Here is a 19850-nt window from a genome sequence, read left to right on the forward strand (position 1 = left end):
CAGGCTTTTAGCAATGAAATACATTGCTTCCGTAGGTATATCCTGTTTATCTTTTCATTTAATGATATAGCATCTCTTCCAAGAGTACAACCCAGAGAAATACTTCTTAATGTTATTATGAGCTTCCTCAGACCAAAGTTCTAGGAAGCAAGAACCCATTGGTCCCTTTGTGGCTAGACTAAAATCTTACGGAGCTCTATTTGCTAGGCTCAAAATGTAAGAAAAGCTATCAGGACAGATTGGCTAATCCTTCTCCCTTTGGGATCTTTGTAGAAATTTAGAGTTGCTATTTTGTACAAGCAAAGTGTTGTTCATATGAAAATGTTTTAGGTTGTACATGCCTTTTCAGGATGGATAAAAGCAGGCCTATCAGCAAGGACTGACGGAACTATACTCCAAAGTGCTGCAGAAAAACTTCTGAAAGATTTTAACCTGAGGTTAAATACAGTATGACCAAGATAGACACTTTACAGGATAGGTTGTAAAGAGAGGTTTTGTTTTGTTTTTTAAGTCCTTGGGTTTGTCAAGCCTTCACTGCCCACATTATCCAGAATTCACAGAGGAAGTGAAAAGTACTGTTCATGTGTGCCAAGACATACATACAAGGCTACTTACCCATTATAATAGCACGAGATTGGAAATCACCCAAATGTGTAAGTTAAAGACTTGTTGAAATGAATTATGAACTATTTCACATAGTACAATATTATGCAACCGTGAAAAAGAAGGAATCAGCTCTGTATATAATAAGACACACTGAACTCCGAGTTGTATTCAGTGTGATAAACCAGATGTGGAACAATGTGCATGTATAAAATGTTACTCTGTGTTTGTTACTCTGTGCGAGGGTGGCGGGGGGGGGAGGGGGAGTTGTGTGTATGGGCCCACAGCCATGCATTTAAACCTTGAAAGATCACGTATTTGTTGTATATGCAGAGAATACCTCTGGAGAGATACATAGAAGTTGATAGATATTTGCCTTCAGGAGGGAGACTTAGTAGCTAGGGGCAGACTTGGGAGGGAGATGTACTTTTCATTCTAAATACATTTTGAATTTTTTTTTTGTTTGTGTCACAAATGCTCGTTACTTATTCAAAGAAAATTCTAAATTCTACATGGGAGCCTTTTCCGGCAACTTCCTATTAGATGCATTTGACAAGAGTGATGGACTTAGCAGGAAGCCCAAGTTGGACACTGCTACAGTGTCCAAGGGAACCATGATAAAGGTACATATCAGACCATCTGTAATGGGAGGGAAGGAAGCAATGCATGAGAGATCTTGTGGGAAAGACTGGAGAGCTGTGGCCAACAGGAAGGTAGAAGAGAGAGAAGGAAGCTAACATAGAGTTGTTGAATTTGGGAAGATTGCTATATAAATGATGCCTTTAATTAAGGGTAGAAAACGAGAATACAAGTAAGTTTATCGGTAGTGAAAAGAAGACATTGTGAATTAGACACTGTGAATTTGAAACGATGATAAGATATCCTGATGATGTCTAGTAGGCAATTGAGAGATGCTTTAAAAACTATTAAAATGTCTTAAAGGACTCCTTTGGTATCATTTTCATGCCTCTTTTTTAAGTTTCTAGCATATTCAGATGTCTTCTCTATTCCTTAAGTATGATCATGGTGTAATGGAAAATTTAGGTTTTAGAAATGTTTTAGTTTTGCGATGACTGGTACAAACAAGATAATTGTTTTGTTTTGAACTTTCCCATTACATATGTGTTCTGTACAAAGCAATTTACGGTTATAAACCAATAGAGCCTGTGCCAAGGGAATGAGGCTAATGCTTTGTTCCAATCTCTGGTACATTCTGAAAATATTAAATGAGTGGTAAAACTTTTACTGTGTCCATTAACTACTACCGCTAATTTATAGTAGAAGTGTATGTGACAGCCTACATAAATAATTTGTAAAATCACTGTGATCCTTGTCATTACAATTAATACTAAAAAAACCCCTCTCAGTTTCCAATGTACAATGTACAAATAAGATACTATATATGATTATGTATATATATGTATATGTATATCATACTATATATGATTATATATATGATTATATATCCTGTCAATATTTTGTTTTATAAAGGTGCCTGGTTTGCAGAGACCTATGTTAGCATATTTATTATTATTATTGTTGTTGTTATTTATTAATTTACCAGCACCTTTTCTTGCTCATCTTTAAAGAATATACAAGTATATATAGGATTGAAATACAACTGTACAGTGGCCCTAATTATTTTTTTTTTAAAGATTTCATTCATTTGTTTGAGAGAGAGGGACAGACAGAGACAGCGAGAGAGGGAACACAAGCAGGGGGAGTGGGAGAGGGAGAAGCAGGCTCCCACCGAGCAGGAAGCCCGATGTGGGGCTCGATCCCAGGACCCTGGGATCATGACCTGAGCTGAAGGCAGACGCCTAACCGACTGAGCCACCCAGGTGCCCCTGCCCTGATTATTTTTAAGATGAGAAAAAGTGAGCAGCACGTGAAGCCTTTTCTGCCTATTCTTCTAGGGTAATGTCAGTAAAATCTTTGCTATTCCTTCATTCTCTAGTAGATGGCTAGGAAGGCAGACAGAATTTAGTTTCAAATCCTACGTGTGCTTTGTGACCTCGGGCAAGTGACAAACATTCCTGAGTCTTAGGTTCCTCAAATGTAAAATGGATCGCTACTTTTGGGGTTGTGTAGATGCCGTAAGATCTTGTAGCTTAGATAAATCTTATTTATCTTATATAAATAATGTATTCTATATTTAGCACACACAGGTCCTGGCCTGTTACAGTTACTTCGTAAGTGGTAATTCTTACTATTTTGGACTTGTAAGCTATTTCCATTGCAGATGTGAAAGCTAGAGTCATCTAAACTGCTCCCTCATTGTCACGCCTTGCAACTGGATAGTCACCAAGTACCATTAATTCTGTCTCTGAGAAAGCTGTTCACTCTTTTTCCTGTCTCCTATCTGCTCAAATCTTCATGGCATGCTCCCATACACAGCAGCCTGCTGCCACCCTGACCTCACGTCCTGTCAGGCCTTTTCCAAAGGTTAATGAGTCTTCTCCAGGGCATCAGTTGGACTCTTGATTTCAGACCAGGCCATGATCTCTGGGCCTGGGATCGAGCCCTTCAACGGGCTCAGTGGGGAGTCTGCTAGGGCATTCTGTCCCTCACCTTCTGCCTCTCCCTCTGCCCCTCCTCCCTCCCTCTCTCTTAAATAAATAAATAAATCTAAAAAAAAAACAAAAAACAGTCTTCTACCCTGTGACCCGACCACCAAGCTGACCCTCTGTAAGGCTGCCAACCATCTCTCTAGAACCATTGCTGGCTCTTCCTGGCTGAAAGCCCGTTAGTGCGTGCTCTGTCACTTTAAGCTTCAAATCCATACCCCTTAGCATGGTAGAAGGTTTTCTGTGATTACCTCCCTGGCTTCGCCTTGTTCTTCCACCCATGGGGGCCATCTTATACTACTCACAATACCCAGCCCTTACCTTGACCTTTCTTCCTTATGTGTTTGTGTGCGCCTTGGTTTGCAGCATCCCTTCTTTCTGTGCCTTCCCCCTGGCTCCCTCCCCACAGAAATATGCTCCAAGTCTCACTTGCCTCTCACCCTTACTTGGATGAAAGCTTTCACAGAAAGCTTTCCCTGAGCCTTTGGTCTTGGTTAGCTGCCTTTCACTGTATTCTAGGTGCACCCTGGGTGCTGACAAGAAGATAAGGGTCCAGATCTTGAAGGATCTTGGAAGTTAAGTGGAGTGGTTTGGAAGATTGGAATTAGGTTTACTTATCTGTGCTCCTCATTGAACTGCAAGCTCCGTGAGTACAAGGAGCATCTCTCTGTCCCTGAGCTGCCACGTTGCTTGGCATAAAATAAGGCACTCTATGATTTCTAGTGAATGAATGAACATTTGGTGTTGGAGTGAAATAAAGAGTGTAAGTTTTAAACTATCACAATAGGTATACTTCAGCACTTTCCTCATGCTGTTGTAGCTCACCTACCCCATCATCTTTGCCCATCACTTAAGATTAACGTGCTCTGTGCTAGGATTGTGCTTGCCCTTTACAATACAGTTGTGAAGCAGACAGGAAGTGCGTAGACTCAGAAAAGGATCAAATGCTAATATATAAGTGAATAAAAGTGCTGTCGAGGTAAGAATAGCATGTTGTGGTGGAAAGTCAAAGTGGAAAACTTCTTAGAGGAGGTTATCAGGGAAAGTTAGCAAACTGTTTTTCAAACACTTGGGCGCTGAACTTGAAGAAAAGCTTGCAAACTTGCTAACACTAAGTGAACTGCATAGAGTAATGCACCTGGTTTGTGTAGCCTGCCTTTCAGTTTTGAATTCTTTTATGTACCTTCGGTAGTTGTAAAATATACTTGCTTTATATTGGCAGTCTAAATATTCATGGATTTTGGTCTGCTCTTAAAGTGCTGATCAGTAATTTTTAGGCCTTTTTTTTTAGATACGAATTTTGGGGGCACCTGGGTGGCTTAGTCGGTTAAGCATCTGCCTTCAGCTCAGGTCGTGATCCCACGGTGCCGGGATCGAGTCCCACATCGGGCTCCTTGCTCAGCGGAGAACCTGCTTCTCCCTCCACTGTTTTTGTGCTCTTGCTCTCTTTCTCTCTCTCTCTCCCTCTCAAGTAAGTAAATAAAATCTTTAAAAAAATACCAATTTTGGTGAACCAAGTATGTTTTTAGCAATAGGGCATTAGTTACAGCTATTATTACGTATATAGTGAATTGAAGTTATAGCTTAATTATTTTAAAATTTTTTACTGGCAATATTACTTTGTTATTGCTAATCTGAAACCTTCTATATCTTAATGCTTTTGTTTTTATCTTGACAGAATTGTTTTGCTGGCAGTTGATTTCTTAGAGCTACACATATCAAATGATAGCACAATAGATTTCATTTTTTGACAGGGTTCGGTGGTCCACATAAAGGCAGCAGAGAAACAGGCCCTACTTGTCTTTTGTAACAGGGAAAGGGAGAGTGCTTTGAAACCAGAAGACCTGACTGTCTATTCTGATTCTCCTACTTACCGAGTTTGCAGTTCTAAACAAGTTAAATTTCTTTTTACTTATCAAGTGGGCCAGTTATATGGAAGATTAAATGAGATAATATATGTCATCTTGCTGACAGCAAAACACTTTGAAAGTGTGAGATGCCGCAGGAGTAATCATTCTGCTTAATTATCAACCTTAGAGCCCCCTAAATGTCCTGTTTTTTGAGAACTTAACTATTAATTATTTGGAAGAAACGTTGTTTGTATTCATGGATATTCATTGAAATTATGAATATAATAAGAAAATAGAGGACAGTGTCATTGATTTACCAGTTCACTATTACAATATCAAAAGTTATAATTATGTATTATGTCTATGATAGGGGGCTGGTAGGCTGAATAATGGACCATAAAGATATTTACATCCTAAAGTCTGTAAGCTGTGAATGTCACTTTACATGGCAAAAGGGATCTTATAGTTTTGATTGTGTTAAGGATCTTGAGATGAGATTATCCAGGGTTATTGAGTGGGCCCAGTATAATCACAGGGGCCCTTATGAGAGGGAGGTGGGAGGAATCAGGGAAGATTTGACCATGGAAGCAAGAGGCTAGATTGATGCCAGGAAGGGTCCATGAGCCCCCAGGAATGCAGGCAGCGTCTAGAAGGGGAAAAAAGCAAGCAAATAGATTCTCCCCTGTAGTCTCCAAAAGGAAAATAGCCCTTTGGACACCTTGACCCTAAACTTCTGACTGCCACAACTGTAAGAGAATAATTTGTTACTGCAGCAATAGGAAACTAATAGGAGAGGGATTGACCAAACGTTAATAACTACGGTTTGTTTGAATTCTAAGACACTTTCAATACTGACTTGAATCCAAACCTAATTAGTCTTCAAAGAAACAGTGGCTTATTATTATACATGTAATTTATGTATACAAGTGATAGAATAGAAACATGGAAAGCCTTTCTTGGTAGACTCGCTGAGGGCTTTGCCAGGTCCTTTTTCCAGGGAGAGCAGGCCTGGGGAGCACAGCCTGCAGAGGGGCTGTCTTTACCTTCTGTGGTTTCATTATATCCTTCTACCTTTGGTTCGCCAGTGAACCAAAGATTCTGAGAAGTCACAATTAGGCCCATTACTCTGAAACAAAGTCTTAAAGACAAGATAGTCCCAGAAGATGTTAAAGAGATTGCTTTATTTAACACTTTATACAATGTTGAATTCAGTTGCTTATGGATTCTGCCAGCTAACACGCCTCTATTTTATTGTGTTAACATTTTATTAAGTGCTTTTCAGTAAAATTTTGATTTTAGAGGATTTTGGATTTTTACAATGAAATAAAGGAAAAATTTACTTTTTAGAATGTGAGATCCTATGGAAATACTGTGTATGTAGTGAGAACATTGGTACTTGCCCGCATTGAAATCTGTGGTTCTTTTTTTCATGGAAACATATCAGAATTTATGTTTTATTTATACTTAATACTCTAAGGCAGTAAAAAACCAACATTAGGTTATAGAGGGAAATCAAATTAACATGGAAAATGACTTTGTTGTGAAGCCATTATTCCTTAGTCAAGAAGTAGGTTTTGTGGCCTGCCAACCTAATCTTAAGCAGAGTCATCGAAGCTCAAGAATTATGGAAGTAAGATTTGCATAGCTCTCTTCTGCTCAGGCCATCCCACCTGATCTCACCCAGTGATCAGAAGACTTGCTTCATTAACTTCTGTGTACATTTTAGGTCATTTGAGCAAAGGGACCACATTACCCTTCTAATGTGAATTTGATACGGGAGAGGGCAGTTAAAGGTCAGAAACTTGGGTGCTGGTAGGTGTGGTCTGTAAGCTGAGTTTGGGCCAAGGGTTAAATAGGGTCTATATACATAAGAGAAGACAAAGACACGCAGGTCCTTCACCTACATCCTTAGTTCCTTGAAGGGTTTTGCTTGTTCTCCAATGCTTGGGTACAGTTTTTTTTTTTTTTTTAATTTTGAAAAATTACAAATATACACAAACTCAGGGTAACTGTGAAGCCCCACATCCCCATTGCCCAGCTCCTACTACTATCTTGATGTTGCCAACACTTGTTTCATCTAGTCTGTCTTTTCCCTAGTTTATCTGGAGTATTTTAAAGCAAATCTTTCACATCGTTCTACTTGACCCCTCATTCTTCAATAGGCATCCCTAAAAATATCATTGCCAGTTTTTAACTCTACTTCTTTTTCATTGTTCTTCTCAAATAAAGCCTGTGAAAGAGAGAGATTTATTGAATTGCCTGTAGTTACTCAATTCAGTATTTTACAATGAAGGAATAATCTTTTATTTTATTTTTATTTTATTTTACTTGCTATAACAGCGCTGTTTTATTAACTCCTCATATAAGAAGTGTATTAACTTACTGTAGACAACTCATTTAGCTTTCACATTTGTTTTTTCCCTTCAATGTGTTGTAACAAAATTAATTCTGTGCTTAATTTACAAAGATGAATGAAGAATCAATGAGATACTGCCTTTTTGCCATAAGTTTGTAGTCAGGTATTCCTGTAGATAAGAAGACAGACATTTTCTTGGCAAAGATGTTCTGCTCTTGTCCAGAGGTCTTTTTCCTTTCTATAATTAGTACATTTCTCCGAATAATAGTTTTACATATCGACCAAAAAACTTCCATCAGAATCTATTTTGTCAATACTTACACTTTTTTGTGGAATCTTGTCACAAATGAGTAATGTTTCATATGCTACAGAATTCTCCATCAATTATTTATACCAAAGTTTAGGTAGTTCCTTGATTTATAGTTTGAGTTTTTGAAATTAATATTATATATACAGATGATAAATAACTTCTCCTTAGATCGGAAAATAAGCAGCATGGGGTAGACTTCCCTGTGTCATGACTAATGCCTCCCTCTTTATTCTGAGAGCCTATGTACATGTTTGATACTCCCTAGTCTACATTACGGGAATGCCCACAAAGATCAGTAAGTTGTTATTCAGCTAGAATGACTCATCTATTGGAAAGATGATCAGTCAGCCAAAACCAGAAGGGTGGAATGACTTTCAAAGATCCTCTTTAACTCTCAGTGAAGGGTGTACGTGTGTGTTTGTGTATAAATCTAAACATGGCTCGAAATAGACATCTGAAAAGATTTGTAGATCTTTCTGAAAGGGAATAGGAAGACCTTAGTTCAACTTCCAAGCAATATGATTTAGGATCCTGTTGACATAGTGCACTGCCTGCATAGCAGGATTTCTTTATAAATTCCAGCAGTAGATTAATAATGAGGCTCTTGAGTGTATATGAATTACTTGTCAACCTCAGTCTTATCGTTAGTCCATTACATCTTTATATGTTATTTTACATCATTTGAGATATTAAGTTTGTGCTCCCAGATTTTATGGAACTACTCTCTTCATGGGCACTTAATGCAGATTCCATGGTGTTTACAGCTATATAATGAATGTTTATGGTATTATGTCAGTATGATAGGGTCTCTTTTTAATCTAAAATTCTGTTATTTGGTTGATTTGAATTTTACTATCTGGCTCTTTCTTTGGTCTTGGTGCCAAAAATGCATTTATTGTGACATGGTACTCTTCTTAGTCTTCCATTAAAATTCAAGCACCACTAGGAGAAAATATGCACTGAACCTTTATCATCTATAACACCTCAGAAAAAATTACTTTTAGGTCAGCAGGTTGTCATCTTAGAAAATAGATGGCACTTGTGGCAACTGGATGAGAAAATAGGGAAGTATTGACCCCAGAAGGGAAAGGAGTCAGTCTATGAAGGACTTTCAAACTCAAATGCCTCCAGGGGCCACTTGGTAACATAAGTGTATGAAGTGGTGAGCTGAAGAAAGTAAGTTTAAGCTGCTTGTACCCTGAAGAGCAAAGTACGTGTCCAAAATGATGGATTTTAACTTCTTGTCATTGTTGTGGTTTTACAACACAGCACTGCAGTGTTCAAACAGAGTGGCCAAACGAAAACATCAGAGATCATCATTTTGGGACCTCAGTTATATCACAAGCGTGCTGTAGGTGGTAGGCTCTTTCCGATGGATCCCATATAAAGGAATACTGTTAGGGACAGATGAGAACACTGGAAATTTGGGAGCAGAAAAGTGCTGAAAAGGGAGATGAGGAGCCGTAAAGATTAAGAGTACTTTCTTTACATTCCTTAGACCAGGTCCTGACTTGACTAATGGCAAAGTTGGATGCTTGTGCTACCCTTCATGGCTGATAAACAGAGATGTGCATCAGAATCACCTGTATAGCTTTGCCAAACTACGGATTGCATCTGAAATTATCCATGCCTCCCTCCAAAATAAGATTTCGATACACCAAGTGTGGTTTGGAGCATGGTTGGCTATATTTTGGAAAAACTCTTGGTTTGATTCAGGTGCACACTCGTAGTTGAGGACCCATGTTCTTGGATGTAGAGGTTCCCAGGTTACAGTCTGAAATATAGGAGTAAGTATCTCTACTCTCATATGAGTCACTTAAGACGTTGTTGCCTCGGGCTGAGGGTGGGGGCCAACTTTGGAGGAAAATGGGGAGTTAGTTCCTTTTTGGGGTTGTGAAAACGTTCTAAAATAGATGATGGTGATGGTTCTATAGTGCTGTAAATACACTAAGAACCATCGAATTGTACCATTTAAGCAGATGAATTGAATGGTATTGTGAATTATATTTCAATAAAGCTGGTCTTAAAAAGCAAGAAAGTAAAGTAAAATGTATATAGTTTAAAAAAAGAAGGACTGCAATAGGGCAAATATGATCAGTTTGTTGTAAAGAACTTTAGATTAGAAATAAGAATTTCCTAATGGAAAAAGTTGTTGAACATTTAAAATTACCACAGAAGTTTTCAGAGTTTCCTTCATTGCAGAATCAAAAATCTGAGTTAAAGGAAGAAACTCTCTGTTGGAATAGTTTAAGCATGGTACCATACTAGAGATGGCGTGCCAAACTCTTTCAGTATTGTACAGGGGTCTGATGCACTTCACTTTTGCCATCTTATATTCCTGCTGTGGGTGAGATGAGATGCAGTGCAGTTAAGGGGGGGGGCAGTTTTTTTCCTCATCTGTTTGTGGATATTTTTCCAGTATCGTCTAAGGAGCAGCTCATTGTCATTATCATCACATAGTATAGCAAATAAATAAATAAATAAATAAATAAAAGAAATGCTAGCAGTGATATTTATTCAAATAAATATCAGATTTATTCAGTCAGTCCAGTGAAACTGGGTGGTTTCTGGAGTGCCAGGCTGGTCATCAGAGCCAGGGGAGTATTATTATTTAATGGTATCTTTTCTTCTGCACTTGATGAGCTGTCCTAGAAAAACATTTTGAAGTGATAAAGCATCCATTTGGCTCCTAAGTAATGAGGGAGGCAGTGCTCTTTCATTAACTATTTATTCAGGAAGAGAAGTGACCAACTGCTAATAAGCTTTATCCAAAGAGGGTGGTGGAAAACAGAAAAAAATGCAGAAGTGAGGTTCTGTTCAATTTCATATGCAATTAACAAATGCCCAAAGCTGAGCGGTTGGTGCTCCTCCTCCATGTGACTTCTGGCTGGCTGTATTTAAGTGTGACTGCCTGTCGGATGCCTGAAAGGACCCTGGGTTTAAGGAAGGATTGTGCGGTCTAAACTAAAGACAAAAGGAGGCAATGAGCGGTGAGTAGCTAAGATTGGGCTGATCTCTGTAGTTTTGAATAATGGGGTTATTTCCTAAGATGGACAGTAGTGATTGAGGCTTGCAGGTTAACTCATTAGGGGAAGGGTTTCTTTTGTTTTTAGATGATTATTGCTTTTTCATGACTTCAGAAATCTGCTCCATAATGCAATATGTAGATTATCACTTGATCAAACGGCTTCTAACTTGGGAAAATTTCTTATTGGCTATGTAAGTAAGTATATGACTTATTATTTAGAGGTAGTTTTGAGGTATGTGTGTAAAGTTCATTTTTCTTACACAAGTAAATAAAAGGCCCCTTCTTTGCAGTTCAAGATTACAATGAGAATGCTGTATTCACACATAAATGGGGGCTTCTTTCAAGTCATTTCAGAATCTCACTTTGAAGTACTTTTGGTGCTGTAACAGCACAGTCTTCATTTCACTTGCCATAAGTCTCTTAATACAATTAATTTGCATTCTTTAGTGACATGATGAAAAGATAAAAGTCACAATTATTTTCTTCCCTTAAAGCCAACTGAAGGACTTTTATGTTAATTCTTCTGCCCTGCTCTCACTAAAAAGTAGTAGTAGTCTTGGCACTCCAGAAACCTCCCAGTTTCACTGGACTGACTGAATAAATCTGATTCTCATTCTATACAATGAGAAAAATATCCTTCATATTTAAATCATATTAAAATAGACAATGGAAAGGTTATGTAAATTCAACATTATTTAATAACAGAATATTTGTGATATTATCATGAACGGATTATGAGTCATTCCATATTGCATTCCTTTGGTTTTCAATTTTTAAAATTTCCATATTGAAAACTGTGCATGAATTCTAAGCTTACTGTGAATTATTCTGAAGTATATTTAAAATCAATTTTCAAGATACATTCCATGAAATAGGAGTACATTGTTTATTTGGGTTCATAGCCTTTGGTACTGGGCTAAAAAAAGCCTAAGTAAGGAGCAATGAGATTAAAGACAAGAAACGCCTCCTTAGAATTTTTCTTTACTAGACCCCCTTATATCATACTCAGAGAACTAAGCTCATTTACATTACAGAGACTCTTACTGTCTTCATCAAGGAAATAAGGACTCCGAGATTAGAAATGGAATTTCCTTTTACGATTGATTGCTGGGTTTGGCAATAATCTGTCTTGTTGGTTATTAACAATCATTAGATTGAATTATCCCTTTCAGATAATCACTCCATTCAGAAGACTAATGCTGTGCGCTGAGAACAGGAAGGAGATGGAGGATTGGATGAGCTCACTGAAGTCTGTACAGACCAGAGAACCTTACGAGGTAAAGTAGCATCTTCTTCCGGCGCCTCCTGTTCCTAGAGAAGGAATGTCATCCGAAGAGCTAAAGCTCTATTCTGCAAAGAAAAGTATGTGTAGATTCATTAAGCAACTTGCTTCCATCTGATATTGACTTTTTTTTTTTTTTTTACATAACGTGTTTTCATTTTAAAAATTACGGATTTGAAATTTTAATCCTAACTAAATGCATCCCAGAGGTTCACCGTCTGTTGTCTTGTTCTCTTGCTTGGCAAATCTGTGCTAACGTCTCGTTTCTAGGTGGCCCAGTTTAACGTGGAACATTTCTCAGGGATGCATAACTGGTACGCCTGCTCCCATGCACGACCCACTTTCTGTAACGTGTGCAGAGAGAGTCTTTCTGGAGTCACCTCCCATGGCCTGTCCTGTGAAGGTAAGTACCCATGGCCCGCATTCTCCCTCAGCACTGACCACACTGGGAACACGCTGCCATCCGAACAGGGAAACATCAGCACGGGTGGAAGCAGGAGGTGGGAGCACCTCAGTGGGAACATAGCGTTTCTGTTTTACCGTAGCTTCGAGTGGAGGTCTGCACACATGGGACTAACTTGGGAAATATTTTTGCTGAGGGAAGGATGATACAAATCATTGGGAAGAAAGTATAAATCAAGACGTAGCATTTCACTCTTGAGGAACTAGCACCTACTGCTTAAAAAACATCTTTAAACTTTATCAGTCTTTCTGGTTTTCTAGTCTTCTTTTTCTGTTCTGACTGATTAAAACTTTCAGTGAGGACAGTACAGGCTCTTTGACAGAATTTCCGTTTGTTATTTCTATTTCATTATTTTAAATGTTTTCTTTTACTTCACTTTATGTTTAATTTAAATGGATACCATCCTTTTTAATTCTTTATAAAGTTGTCTAAAAATAAGCCCAAGGCTGTTGTTTTCATTATAGGATTTGTGGGTTTTTTTTTTTAAATAAAAAAGCAGTGACCAGTAGAAGCAAATATACTAGTAATTACCAAAGGGAAACTCATAACGTCTTCAGATTTATTTAATTCCATACCTCCACGACCACACTACTGAACTAGAGCTCATACCAATACTAGCTTTTTTCTCTTGATACAAAAGAATCTTAATTTTGAATATAACTTTATAACACTTCGATAATAAACTAGTAATAGAGCCCCAGTTTTCATTCATTTTAAGGTATCAAATCTGAGATATATCATAATTTCAGTGATTTAGCATGACAGAGCACAGAGATGAAGAACAGAGCTCCTCAGTTTCACCCTCCAGGCTCTGGTCCCACTCCCAGCATTACAAACGGTGACCAGGAGAAGAAGTAGCTCCACTCTTTTTGACTTGTTTCCTCATCGGCAAAATGGGGATAATAGTCATTTATATCTCACAGACACTATGAAAATGAAATGGGAGAATATATACAAGGAAACTACTTTTCTAGGCAAAGAAATTGTGGAAGTTTGTAACTGTGCCCTGTAAGAAATCCATCAAGTAAATAATTGCAGATTGCATCATTGCCTGAGGCATTAAAATTCGTGAAAACGAACATTTGGAAGAGGCATTACACATTTTTTTAATAGATTTTAAGAGTGGTTGCAAACAAGGTGTAATTGCTCTTTATGACTTTAGTAATCTACAGGGGTTCCTGAAGCTCTGAGTTACTCTTGCCAAGTGTGTAATACTCTGAGATGTTATTTTGAAGGTCTTTTTAGCTGCCTCCTAGTCTCTCCTTCCAAAAGTGCTTAAAAAAATATCAGATCTGAGATACTCTGTGGTACTCTTCTGATTTGAGAGTTATGCATTATTAAATATATTTAGTTGTTTGTGTCTTGAATTTAAACTGGGACGACTAAGTATTTTTCCTAACCTTTTAGAAGAAAAATGAAAATCACATTAGCCGATGAGAATAAGAAACTTAAAGTCTTTAAATAACTTTGTTATTATTCTGTTAATAATGAACTCTTCTTGACTTTTAATGTCTCAGTTATTGTATTTTTAAATTAGAGTTTTAGAAGAATATATGCTGTTACTCATTTTCTCTGCTGATAAAAATTTTAAATCTGTGGTGTCTTGCCCATTGGTATTGTTAGGACTGTAGCAGAAGGTTTTAAAAATCCCAAGGGTTTTATGAATGTGTAATGAAGCTACCTTTTTACTTTATGAGAATGTGGTTATTTAGGATCATTTTCTTGTAATCCAAGTTATACTTAAACTTTAGAAACTCCCCCCAAATCTGAATAAACTGCTTGCTTGATAAAAGCAAAAGACATAGGATACAAGAGGCTTTAGAAGATATAACAGAGATGCAAATACAAGAAAAATTCGTTCCAACAGTGACAATGAATAACTTTGTATTGGAATGGAATTCAGTTTCCAATGTGTGAAGCCATCACTAAATTTACTTAATCTTTCTGCCCTTCCAACAAGCCTGTACTGATTTGGCTTCCGGGCTTGTGTTGAGTAACTACTAAAATTGTTATTTTAAAGCCTTGCATGTGTAAAATATATGAATGAAAAATAGGAGATGGAAAATACTTTTCATAAATAATTCCCTAAGAATGTTAATTATAATTTCAGAGCATAATTGTTCTTCACAGTTATTTAAACAGTAACTGAACAAAAAAAGTTAAATGGTGATTTTTTTCTTTTTTAATCAACAGCATCAAATATGTTAACATAGGTACCTATGAATTTTTCTCTTAGCCACTGTTGAATACTTACAAAGATTCAATGTGGTGGACTGAAAATTGCAATTAAAAATAACTTTGTTACATGTCAGTATATTTTTTTTAAGTTCTGGGTTTTAAAATAATGGCTTTAAAGGTCAGGGAAAAGTGCTTTATTTCAGAATAACTTATTTGGAGAAATCTAATTGTCGCCTAACAAAATTAAGGTGCGTATTAATCATTTCCATTCCTTAGTGACTGTAATCACAGTTTGGTTTATTTTATTATTATTGTATGCTACATTAAGCAACTTCGTAATTTTCAAGACTCATTGCATGAAACACTTTATTATTACAAGTATGATTTTTATTTTTAATGAGCTGTTTGATTTTTAATGGCAAAATTTCAAAAAGCCATAAAATCATTCCCTGTTGCTCTCTTTTACTTCCTCCTTTGCCTCTTAAAAAACAGATATTGACTGTTAATTCAAATACTTCCTTGTACTTAAAAAGCAGCCTGGGAATTATGTTGCCGATAAAACTAAAACTAGGACCACACTTTTGAGAAATACCATAAGAGATGAAAAACCTATTGTTACTAATTAACCTCAATTTTAAAATAGTCACTTGTATGGGAGCAAAAGGGAGCAGGTCATGCTAAAATTGTTTTTCGGACTAAGCTTACTTCCTACGGTGCTTGCTCTTTATACATTTGTCTATCAGTAATGAGAGTCCATTGAAAAACCGGTTTATTCTCTATGAAGTCTGTGCTCGAGTCCCAAAGTCATTTATAACAAAAATAGTAGGATTTCCAAAAGAATTTGTCAGTGTACACAAAAGACCAGTTAAATGAAAATTTTCCAATGTCTAGACTAATACTTTTCAAAGAAAAACTACTCAGCTTAAGTGACCTTTTGCATATCGGCTCTCCGTGACATCCTGAAGCATTTTGAATATTTAGCTATAGGCACTCAGTGATTTTACCCGACCCTTTCATTTGCATGCTATGTTAAATTAGGACTTTTTAAAGATTTTATTTATTTATTTAAGAGATAGAGACTTAGCGAGAGCAGGAGTACAAGCAGCGGGAGTGGGAGAGGGAGAAGCAGGCTTCCCGCAGAGCAGGGAGCCGGATGCGGGATTCAGTCCCAGGACCCTGGGATCATGACCTGAGCTGAAGGCAGACGCTTGACGATTGAGCCACCCAAGCACCCCAAATTAGGACTTTTTAAAACAATGGCATGCAACCCATCATTTCAAACCTGTTAACGGTTTACAGTTAGAAATGCAAAAATCATGTGAAAAGGAGTCACCTTACATGTCAGATTTAGGAGCAGTTACCTTCTTATATTTCCACTGAAGTGATCTCTACTTTTAAGTATTTATCTGAAAAGTCAGAAATTGGTTTAACATCTTTATCCACCAATGCTTGGATAATTTGTATCCTTAAAAGGATAAAGAAGTTTAGCAGTAGTCAAGTTCTGATTTTCATAAGTAAGAGTTCGTTTCTCAAAAAATCTGTGGTTTACTTGTTTTTCATATATGAGCTGCTTCTTTCCTGGTTGTTTCCTCTTATTGCTCCCTCTCTCTTGTGTTTTTGATTTGATATTTGTATATATTGTAAAATGATTACCCAAATAGGTCTAGTGAACGTCTGTCATCAATCTGTAGTTACAGATATTTTTCCTTTGATGAGAACTTTTAATATTTACTCTCATAACAACTTTCAAATATTCAGTACAGTGTAATTAACTATACTCACTCACTATGCTGTGCATTACATCCCCATGACTTACTTATTTTATAACCAGAAGTTTGGACCTCTGGACTCCCTTCTCCCATTTGGCCCACCTCCCTCCCCCTGCCTCTGGCAACCACCAATGTGTTCTCTGTTTCTATGAGCTGGGTTTTTTTGTGGGTTTGTTGTTGTTTTTACAGGCCACATATAAGATCAAAAGGTATCTGTCTTTCTCTGACTTATTTCAATTTAACAAAATATCCTCTAGGTCCATTCATGTTGTCTCAAGTGATTCATTTATATGGCTGAATAATAGTCCATTGTGTAGATATACATATGGATACCACATTTTCTTTATCCGTTTACCATTGAGGAACACTTAGATTGTTTCTATATCTTGGATATTACGGATAATGCTATCATGAACATGAGGGTACAAATATCTTTTCAAATTAGTGATTTCATTTTCTTTGGATTAATACCCAGAAGTGGAATTGCTGGCTCATATGATAGTTCTATTTTTAATTTCTTGAGGATACTCGATACCGTTTTCTAGAGTGGCTGCACCAATTTGCATTCTCACCAACAGTGCACACGGGTTCCCTTTTCTTCAAATTCTTGCCAACACTTGTAATTTCTTGTCTTTTAGCTAATAGCCATCCTAACAGGTGTGAGGAGCTATCTCATTGTGGTTTTGATTTGCGTTTCCCTGATGGTTAGTGATATTGAGTATCTTGTCATGTGTCTGTTGGCCATCTGTATGTCTTATTTAGAAAAATGTCTATTCAGGTCCACTGCCCATTTTTTAAGTGGATTGCTTGGTTTTTGCCATTGACTTATATGAGTTCTTTGTAAAACTTGAATGTTAGCCCCTTATCAGATATATGATTTGCAAATATCTTCTCCCATTCAGTTTGTTGATGGCGTCCTTTGCTGTGTCATAACTTTTTAATTCAATGTAGTCCTGTTTGTTTATTTTTGTTTAGTTGCCTTTGCTTTTGGTGTCAGACCCAAAAAAATCATTGCCAAGACTGATGTCAAGGAGCTAGCTGTCAGGGAGTTTTCTTCTACGAGTTTTATGGTTTCAGGTCTTAAATCCATTTTGAGTTAACTCTTATGTATGGTGTAAGGTAGTGGTCCAGTTTTATCTTTTTGCACATAACTGTCCAATTTTCCCAGCACCACCTCCTGAAGAGACTGTTCTTTCTTCATTATATGTTCTTGGCCCCTTTGTCATAAATCAGTTGGCCATATATGTGTGGATTTATTTCTGGGCTCTCTCTTCTGTTCCATTGATCTATGTGTCTGGTTTTTATGCCAGTACCATACTCTTTTGATTACTATAGCTTTGTAATACAGTTTCAAATCAGATACCTTCCACTTTGTTCTTCTTTCTCAAGACTGCCTTGGCTATTCAGAGTCTTTTGTGGTTCCATAAAAATTTTAGAATTATTTGTTTTAGTTTGTTGAAAAATGCCATTGGAATTTTGACAGGGATTGCACTGAATCTGTACATTGTTTTGGGTACTCTGGACATTTTCACAATATTAATTCTTCCAATTCATGAGCATGAGATATTTTTGCCATTTATTTGTGTCTTCAATTTTTTTTCCTTAATGTCTTATAAGTTTCAGTGTCTCTTATGTCTCTTTCAGAGGCTCCTTTTTGATAATGTGGCTGGGCAGGGTTAGTGATGGATGTAATGTACTTCTTCATTATTATTTTCTTCTACATTAAAATGTAGTGATCCCAACAGTAATACTTTTAAAAAACAGTGCCATTTGTGACCTTTATCAACCTATTTCCCACGACTGGATATTTTCTTGACATAGTTGCATTTTAAAACCCTTCCAGATTATCCTGTTCTTTATCTTACTGATATTTTCAAACTTTTTATTTTAAATATATTATATGTACAGAAAAATACAAATATCAGAGGAGTACAACTCGTGGGATTTTTCACAAATTTAACATTTATGTAATCAACACCCAGATTAAGAAATAGGATGTTCCCAGCAGCTCTGTATTACTGAACTTTATTTAGTTCTGTGTTTGTGTGTGTGTGTTTTCTCCTTTCTCCTAAAGAACTAGTTCTTTTGTATTTATTTCCTTTCTGTTTTATTTGTGAGCGAGTGGAATCTAGGTAGCAATCTATAGATTGATAACAGTGTTTCATAAATACATAGCCACATGTAACATAAATACATGAATATCTTCTGAAAAGGTATTTTCAGAATACCTTTATTATTGTTGAAGAGTAATTTAAACTTTTTAAGTTACTGTTTTTCTTCTACCCCCCCCTTGAAATTTCATGCTGTGATTTCCTCTAATCATTGTTCCAAAAGTACATATTCATTTAGAAATGGTTGACTTTTTTTTTTTTTTTTTTTAGTGTGTAAATTCAAGGCTCACAAAAGATGTGCAGTGAGGGCAACAAATAATTGCAAATGGACGACTCTGGCCTCCATCGGGAAGGACATCATAGAGGATGAAGATGGAGTAAGCTCAGTTCTGTCTTTGGTTTCTTCCCAGTACCACCTCCCTTTTATTGCTTGCCCTGTGGAAAAAGACAGAGTTAAGTGGGAGTATTTACTAGTAGGATTAAATGGAAGGCTTTGGTTAATTATGAGTTTCTCTTTCTAGTTAGAGCCTTCATAGTTTCCTTTAGATCTTAAATTTTGAGGGAAATGTGAATAGGGCTTAGCAATGGTTGCTGTGCTGGGCTGGTGTTGGAGACCCTTACCTGACAAGTAAGGTACTCTTTAAGGCTTAGCTCGGGTGTCTGTTCAGATGTTCACTCCTTAGACGTTGGGACCTCCTTTCAACAGTGTCCCCCCACCTTCAAAACCTTGTCTCCATTGCACCTTGCATACGCATCTCTGATAGCACTTTGTAATCACTTTATGTTAATGCCTTTGCCTTCATTGCTCCTCAGTTAGACTACACATCCTGAAGGTCAGGGATTTAGTCTTACTTATTTTTGTATCCCTACGGTGCTCAGAGCACAATAGATGGTCAATAAATGTGGACTAACCAAATGGATGCCATGAGTGCTAGATACATCTCTTGATTCCATAGAGTGAGACCTAATGGTAGCTCTTCCCCAGGGTAAGACTGGCGTCCTCCACTCTTCAATTTGCCTGCTCTTTATTCTGGCTGCGTAGGTAGCTATGCCCCATCAATGGCTCGAGGGTAACCTGCCTGTCAGTGCCAAATGCGCCGTGTGTGACAGAACATGTGGGAGTGTCCTGCGCCTACAAGATTGGAAATGCCTTTGGTGTAAAACAATGGTGAGAGCCCTTTCTAATTCTTTTCACATGTTTGTTTTAATCTACGTAATTTAGGGGCAAAGAATTTAGGGTCTGACAGAGCAGGGTAGCATACGTACCCATTGCAACATTCATCTTTTTCAAAGTGTATTCCTTCCAGTCTTGTTACTTTTTAAATATCCTTTT

At 37.2% G+C, this 19850-nt stretch overlaps 1 protein-coding gene across 10 annotated transcripts in view; it reads left to right on the forward strand.

Annotated features, from left to right (window-relative positions):
• The window catches only part of DGKH (diacylglycerol kinase eta), a 176820-nt gene that overhangs the window by 89935 nt on the left and 67035 nt on the right, over positions 1 to 19850 (forward strand). For 8 of the 10 annotated variants that reach the window (XR_012378791.1, XM_073894495.1, XM_025874825.2 and 5 more), the window contains 4 exons: positions 11887 to 11991; positions 12267 to 12399; positions 18788 to 18894; positions 19560 to 19685. Coding sequence is in view for 9 of the 10 variants with exons in the window: in XM_073894495.1 (XP_073750596.1) it covers positions 11887 to 11991; positions 12267 to 12399; positions 18788 to 18894; positions 19560 to 19685 (471 nt within the window). In the remaining variant the exon portion in view is untranslated. Of the gene's footprint in view, positions 1 to 1115; positions 1227 to 11886; positions 12077 to 12266; positions 12400 to 18787; positions 18895 to 19559; positions 19686 to 19850 lie in introns of those variants that run through there. The other 2 variants (XM_073894499.1, XM_073894501.1) reach the window with 2 other exon arrangements.

Source organism: Callorhinus ursinus, unplaced genomic scaffold, assembly GCF_003265705.2.
Source record: "Callorhinus ursinus isolate GAN/ISIS: 27379988/994484 unplaced genomic scaffold, GSC_fseal_2.0 scaffold7, whole genome shotgun sequence".
Lineage (NCBI taxonomy): Eukaryota > Metazoa > Chordata > Mammalia > Carnivora > Otariidae > Callorhinus > Callorhinus ursinus.